This window comes from Anneissia japonica, unplaced genomic scaffold, assembly GCF_011630105.1.
Source record: "Anneissia japonica isolate Jap-2015-1 unplaced genomic scaffold, ASM1163010v1 scaffold199_len4679917_cov187, whole genome shotgun sequence".
NCBI lineage: Eukaryota > Metazoa > Echinodermata > Crinoidea > Comatulida > Comatulidae > Anneissia > Anneissia japonica.
In genome coordinates this window covers 1,080,310-1,088,083 of record NW_022686322.1, presented here as the reverse complement: position 1 = coordinate 1,088,083, position 7,774 = coordinate 1,080,310, and the positions used below count along the sequence as shown (strand labels likewise).

The following is a 7,774-nucleotide window of genomic DNA, read 5'->3' as shown; positions in this document are numbered from 1 at the left end:
CATAAGACTAGGAAATTGACTTGAGGCATATCAGATTCAATATCACCTCGGGGCTATATAGTTTAAACTACACCTCTCAAAGCAGTCAAAATTTGTATAGTATATTTTAAAAAATGCAATCCTTGTTGATTCACCAATGATATAATATTTGCACTTGCTTTGCTAATGCTATTCAATGCTCGAGAGAATAACAGGATGAAGAATAACAGGATGACGTATAACATGCGAATTAACAAATCAAAACATGCAACATTTTAGAAACAGAAACTCAGCGTTTGAATTCAGGTTCCATCCGTGATTTTAGATAGACCTGGCACCGATTCACCTATTTCTGTTAAAAATGTAAACATCCTGAACTCTAGCTCATGTGATTGGCTCAGTCACATTCATATATACTGTAGATGCACCTCAGTGGAAACTGTCATCTAAACCTGGACGCAGGGTTCCCGGAACGCCGCCCTCAGCGGCGAGTGCTAAGCACAACTCAGGGTCAAAAGTGGAACGTGAAATTTGGATATGGTTTTGTAGTCCGATTTGCGAGACAAAATTCAGCTGCCCGTATTTTTCGATTGAGACGTCAGCGGGAGCTGTAATTTGTAAGGCAATGAGATTGAGCAACCCTTCATTCATATTAAGGGAATTTACACCCAGAAACTTTGTAGTTATTAATATTTTGGTTATAATAGAAAATATTCATTTTTTGGTGACGTCACACTCACATTAGTTAGCATGCATATGTCATAAGCTAGATACGTCACCTTTTCCTGGTAAGGCAAACTTTCCCGGCGTGCTTTTATGGATAAACAAACACCACTGCTTTGCACATGGATGCCTTGCCCAAGCCAGGGCTACAAGAGCCGTATTGTTAGCATTGTATAATACTTTAAATAAGGTACCTCTGCAAATGAATTATTCTTAGTTATTTTTTTTTCTTATTTTAATTTATTTCTTCTGAAAGTGTACTTTCTATCACATATAATTCCATTGTCTTTGTTAGGCCTAGTCTTGTGCCTCATCGTGCCCCACTACACAGTACATCAGCAGCCCCTCCCCATAAAGTACAGACATTTGATAGGTAACAACGTGATTGCACCTTCCTTCCCAGGTGTTCATGTAACATTGACATAATTGTTAGCTAACCAGTTGTGTGTATTTCTTTGTGAAAATGAGTACCGTGGCGTACTCATTTTCTCAAAGCATTTGCATCCCCTCTTGGAAAGAGGGATTCGAAATAATTGTCTCCATATCTTCGCAAATTAAAATAATCACCGTAATTTAGCTTACACTTATGAATTTAAGGAGCACTTAAAATGTGAAATAATCATTTCACTACCCGACAAACTCCGAAGTTTATTCATTCATTAGGCCTACATAATAGTTTCATATTGCTGTACTACATACTCCAACATCACTGGCGCCTGGTAACAACCAACTGACTGCAGAGCATTTCCGGTCACACGTTACTCTCCATAACACAGCACCCCCTAGTTCCGTCACCTCTGGATTATTATATTGTATATAATTCTATTATATAACACCATTATAACCGTGAATTTCAGCTTCAATAATCCAGTTTAGTTTCATTCACCACAGGAGGGCAGTATAGCTCTCCAAGATGTAGTCATGTGAAGTAATTAGTGCAAATTCATTGGATAACTAATTCTTCCTTACTTGGCCACCAGTCTGGTATTCTTGCCTGCATTTCTATACTCTTGTCATCCTGGTCCTTTACAAATAACTTCTTATTCTGACTGAAACATGGAATGTACAGTACAGGTAATATTGTCAGAAGTATAGTTTTCTTAATCAAGAAATTTGAAAACTTCCCAGGGTGCACTGAGGTGGCTAATTGGCCCAAAATAAAAAAGCTAATTGGGGAAAACAACTAACATTACAACCACGATACTCTGTCTACATTTCTTTTTTTTTAATTTGCTTCTAACAATGAAGTAGAAACTGATATGATAAAATTTTAACTAATTTTTTTTTTTAAAAAGAAACAACAAAATTGTCCTGTTATTCACAATTCACAATTGGATTTAAAAGCCAATCAGAGCAAATATGTTATGCAATATAAAACAGTGTAACAAACCTTAAAGCAACTCTGACCAATGCAAGTCCATTCTCTCCGATGTGGCCTCGGAACTTCCCGGCATTCTTTCCATCTTCATTCTTGACTGAGGCTCCGGGTTCAATAGCTGTTGTTGGTGAACTAAAAAAAAAAAAAATCATATGCTGGATGAAAGTATCATCATCGAATCATTCTTTATTATTAACAACAATAAAATGAATGTGACATAAAACCCAGGTCATGGCTTAATCAGGCGCACGCAGGGCGTGAACAACAAAGATACAAGATAAAACATAATTTTTTGTTTTATTTTAAAAAAGAAATAATAAATTAAAAGTAAGGGCAATTCACAAAATGACATTTATTTATATACAAGATTGTAAACAATTGAGTAAAATCATTTCTATTTAATTATCCATTGCAAAATGATATATGGCAAACCTCACAAGATTTGTAGTAAATATCTCTTTCACTGTCATTATGTAACTGTATCACTTTATAAAACAGCAAGTGAGTACTGAAAGTCTAGTATAAAGAATTTAAATATAACAATAATAATAATATTCAAAATAACAATAATAATAATAATAATAACAGCAACATCAAAAATGAAATATAAAACAATACTCTTAATTTTATCCATTTCAACACTTACTTGCTCTAATTCAGCCTCCAATAGTTTCAGTTTCTTGTCCTTTGCTTTTCCTGACCTTTCTAAATCAGCTATTCGTTTGGCATTCCATTCAATGGATTCAGATAATTTATGTTCAACAGCTTTCTGTCCGTTAATCAATTTCTCTAGTGACTGCTTAACGAAGGATTCAAAATCATCGTCTTCACCGACAGGCTGCTTCGAAGCGGTTCTTTTTGGTTTCTGGCTCATTATTATGCTAAATTGGGAGCTATGCAGCGCATACGTCCGTTCACAACAATGCCATCTGATTAACTTGAGTAGCTACTTGATTCTGATTTGCTATGCTAACAGTTGTAATGTGCAGTGGGCAACCACACTCCTATCCCTTACCCACTGCTGGGCAAAATATTGCTCAATTATTTAACAATCACTTCATATTACCCTCTTTTGCCAGCTAGTCCCCCTTAAACTTTATCTTCATTCCCCCTCCCCATCAGCTCCTATCTCAATACTCCTACTGTAAAACACCACTGTGACACATCAAGTATTTAATAGCATGACTGCCCCCCAGCTGCTCTACCCCTTAGTACTGTACCTACTTGTTTCTGAATGGTGCATCAACACACGAGATCCAAATTCAGGTATTCTTGGGTCTTGCACAACAATGGACTTCTTGACCCTAAGGTCACTTGATACATCTCCCATCATGCCATCATAAATTGCCCAAGGTTCAGCCTCATCATATAAAGCAATATCCACCTATAAAAGAAATTTTAAAAGAAAAATTTTAATTTCGATGAACACCTGTTGACAATAAGATCAAAGATACTAGAAATACAAGATAGAGCACTCGCATAGCGAAAGTGAGGTGGATATACATCACATCTTTTACGCAAATCCAGTTGTAAGTGGCGCCATTCCGTTTTCAATACAGCAATTTACACACATTTATCCAGTTCACATCCAGATGTACACGGCACACTTTTCTTTCCACTAATGATGAAAACTTTATAACTAATCAGAGTCCAGTCATACGATTCTGAGCTTTTGTGTCTGTTATTATATTCTTTTGATACATTTATTCCTACTTGTTTGTTTGTTTGCTTAAGGGTGGCAAATGCTTTCTACCTCTGCAAAGAGGGCCGCCAAAAGAGGTAATGTATTCACTGTGATGTTTGTCAGACTTTTTTTAGATCCAGCCATGCGTGGCGCCCCATTGTTTGTGATCCCACCATGCATATCGGTGGAACACTTTTTTTCTGTGGAGAGATCTATCTTGTAGTTCTAGTATCTTTGATAAGGTGTACCAACTCTTGTAAATCATTATGCTAAAACGGATCTTTTCAAGCTTTATCAATTTCAGCCCAATAGTTACTATAATTACCAGCCAAAATGCACACGGTACATGATGGTTTACAATGAACAATAGATTGGCCTAGGCATAGTTAAAAGAAATTTTGACCAAAACTATGTTTTTGCCTATTGTGTAAATCTAACCTTTTTTCTAAGTTTGTACATTTTTAGATGCTTTACTAGACTCTGTGAAGCCGCTGTATCACACTCCAAGAAGTAACAAACTTGTTCACATCGACCTGGATCAATACGATAACAAATGACATCATACAATATGCGACCCTGCAAAACCAATCAAGACTATCACACTTATTAAACAAATTGAAGATATCTGTCTGTCATAAATTATAACAAAAACTCACAAAAAATTGAACAGCTAATTTAAAAGGATGAAATAAGTTATTTTTCTCCCAATTTCTTTCATTCCATTTTATCATTGATCATATTTTTTTTATCCCTCTTTTCTTACAAACCTAATTGGGTTTATTGAGGGTTCCTTTTCTTCATTTTCTATTGTTTCTACAAAAAGTTTGTAAAACATTTTAAGGGTGAGTGGGTGATAACATTGGTAAACTAAAAATAATGTGATAACATTGGTAAACTGAAAATAAAAAGAGTGGATTTTAAGGATGGATATGTTGGTTAATAAGGATGGGTGGAGGGAAATGAAATTAGCTTGAGACTGGGTTAAAAACTTCAAGGCTGGGTGGCCCCACCCACCTCCACCCAGCATAACTACATCCCTGCTACTGTATTGCATTTTAAAAAAAACCTTCAATTACACAAATAGGAAAACAAATGTTTACTATGAATTTTTATAACAGTAGCAAGCACCATCTTGGTAGTTTATCCTTAAATAGGAAAATGGTTAAGCTCCTTAATGAATTAAAATTTAAAAGAGATCCAGTAAAACCCTATTAAGGGGACACCTTCGAGACCAAAAAGTGTCCCCTTATATAGGGGTTGGGGTGTCCCCTGAATAAGAGTTGGCCATAGTGTTAAAAGATATACTTTCCCTTATTTTAGTGCCCGAAAAAATGTCCACTTTATATGGGTTTGACAAAGGAGGGGGGTGTGCTACTGTGTCACAAAACAATAATGATAAAGCATATACCATATGTGGCAAAGACAAGCCAAACCAGTCACTCGTCGCAAATCGTGTTTCAAAGAAAATGGCAAAAACATGCTGGAATGTCAAATTTAAAAAAAATCTATTTTATTGCACTAAACAAACCTTTATATATCTATACATTATTCTATGCTGTTATTTTCCCCATTTTCAATGATAAAACAATACTTTTTAAGGATTTGAAGATAGTTTCTGCATGAGAAATGGCTGAAATCATAAACTTTGAAGGCTGATTTCTCATATATTGTTCTTTAAACAGTTGTATGTTTAAACGCTTGTAACTTCATAAGGAAATGTCCGATTTGAATGATTTTTTTAACCATTTTATAGCTATTATTTTACTCTCTAACACTGTATTAATAACTCAAAATTGATTTTTGCGACGAATGACTTGTTTGGCTTGTCTTTGCCACATATTGGTAAACAATATATTTTAATACATTATTATTATACAGTATATTTATTTATTAATTCATTATACGAATACTTCAATTTAAGAAATTTATTAACTGACCTGATTATTGAGGAACATTGTGTACAAAGCTCTATTATTTTCTGTCAGTATTTGCATATCATTAGTTGTGAGACCTTGTAAAAGATCCTTCGCATCGGGTCCTGTAACATGTAGTAGAGTGCGCTCTCTAAGATTCACACATTTCACAGCACTTGCCTGCTGGGTAAAACTCTTCACCTGCAGAATCTTGTTAACACTCACAGGCAATACTTTTTGAAACAACTGCAATGATTGAGTTTTTGCGAACATCTTTATACAAATCTGCGCTGATTGCGACAGTAAATACTTCCTCATAATGAGGGCATCTTTCATAAGTCACTAATACGAATAATTCTGTAACACCTGCAGAACTGTAGCCATATAATTTCTGGAAACAACAAAAAAAAAAAAAAGGATAAAATGCAGATTTGCTGTCTGTAAATGGTGGCATGGTGTACGACAGCATGCATCTTTTAGTGTGAATGCTATTGGCACAGCAGGAGGCCATTTCCTCCTCCCCACCCCATCTGATAGGCCTGGACCCCTTCATCCAGCATTACGACGAGGTCTTCGAACCAAAAATAACAATTTGGATACCAAAATAACATTATTTTATTGCCAATCCTTAATATTATGGTCTAAAAACACAATTTGGGCCATACTAATCCATAAAAGCTCTCCTCGCGAACTCTATCCTGTGATTAAAATATCTCTGGCACTTTGACTGAGGCTCTTATTAGTCGGTCCATTGGTCCGGAGCTCCTGTGAGAGAGCCCGTTTCTATAGCATCACTGATTAGACCAATGAAAAACCAATTTCTAGACCAACCTAGCTGGTTATAAGTTCCTACTCTGCTGCTAAAAACAGTAGTACTGTACCTGCTAGAACTAGACTAGGGCCGGGCCTAGTAGTAGGCCCCTAAGGCCATGGCCCAGCCATATAATGACCTGGTGGTCTGACCTGGTTTATTTACTTGGGCCTAGGCAGGCCTACTACTACCTTTCATTTTTCAACTGGTTTTTTAATAATAAAAGTAAAGCCCACCCTAGCACTGTCTCAGTAGGAGAGCCATACAATCCTAGGCTAGCCTCAGGTCCAGGAAGCTTGCATTTGCATGGCAGGACTCTTGAGTGAGAGAATGGCCCTAGCCCACATGGCATGGACCCGAAGCTGCATAACTAGGCCTAGGCCCTACTAGGGCCAGGCCCTAGGGAGTACTTAGACTAGGCCTAGGGAATGATTATAAAACACGATAACCTATATATGTTTTTTTCTGCATGAGACACAATGCCCATCACAAATAAGTATTTAGAATGCAATTTCGGTCAACCTATAGCAGCTAAATTACACAGTAACAAGTTTCAAAGAATTCCCTTCCATAAAATAAGTACTGCCCTCTATTGTTGTGAGTCTTGTTATAGACCATAGAGATATGTATATTTGGTATGCCAAAACGGACTTCGGTCATGTTCCAACTCCAGAGCTATAATCAGTGGCGGATCCATAAACGGAAAGCTGAATATTCATAGATTCTTCTCATATAAAATATATGAATTCCCATTGAATAAAAGAAAAAATCATCATCAAAACACTAATTTCAATATGAATTGAATGAACAATCCTGCCCGCAAAAAAAAAAAAAAAATAAAAAAAAAAAAAATGGTTCGTGTGGGAATCGAACACACAACCTCCAGGTTTGCTATTCATTATCCACCATCAACTAAAACTGCCTTTAAAAAAAAATTGGTTCGTGTGGGAATCGAACCCACGACCTTCAAAAAATATATAAGAAAAATATAAAAAAAAACTTGCCCCGTGTGGGAATCGAACCCACGATCGCTGAGTTTACTACTCCTGATCCAGCATGACTAAACGCAGGGAGGTAAACCGCGGCCCCTAAGCCATAAACGCAATAAACCTAGTACCACACCAAGTACCTGTTAGTCAACCTACTATAAAAAATTCTTTGTATATATACACTACAGGTTAATATTATGCATGGTCATGGTGTCAAAAAAATGGGTCGTGGGCCAAGAGGGTTTATTTTTTGTCTAAAAAATGTATAATTAAATTTATAATCGATTTATGGTTGTT

At 36.2% G+C, this 7,774-nt stretch overlaps 1 protein-coding gene across 1 annotated transcript in view; it reads right to left on the bottom strand.

Moving 5' to 3' along the window:
• The window catches only part of LOC117114462 (putative transferase CAF17 homolog, mitochondrial), a 9,969-nt gene extending 3,088 nt beyond the window's left edge, over positions 1–6,881 (bottom strand). The window contains exons 1-6 of the mRNA XM_033258134.1: positions 5,702–6,881; positions 4,203–4,340; positions 3,301–3,464; positions 2,731–2,973; positions 2,093–2,212; positions 1,672–1,751 (exon numbers count right to left, since the gene is read on the bottom strand). Coding sequence (XP_033114025.1) covers positions 1,672–1,751; positions 2,093–2,212; positions 2,731–2,973; positions 3,301–3,464; positions 4,203–4,340; positions 5,702–6,013 — 1,057 coding nt within the window. The 5' untranslated portion in view covers positions 6,014–6,881. The remainder of the gene's footprint in view (positions 1–1,671; positions 1,752–2,092; positions 2,213–2,730; positions 2,974–3,300; positions 3,465–4,202; positions 4,341–5,701) is intronic.
• Positions 6,882–7,774: the final 893 nt, after the last annotated feature.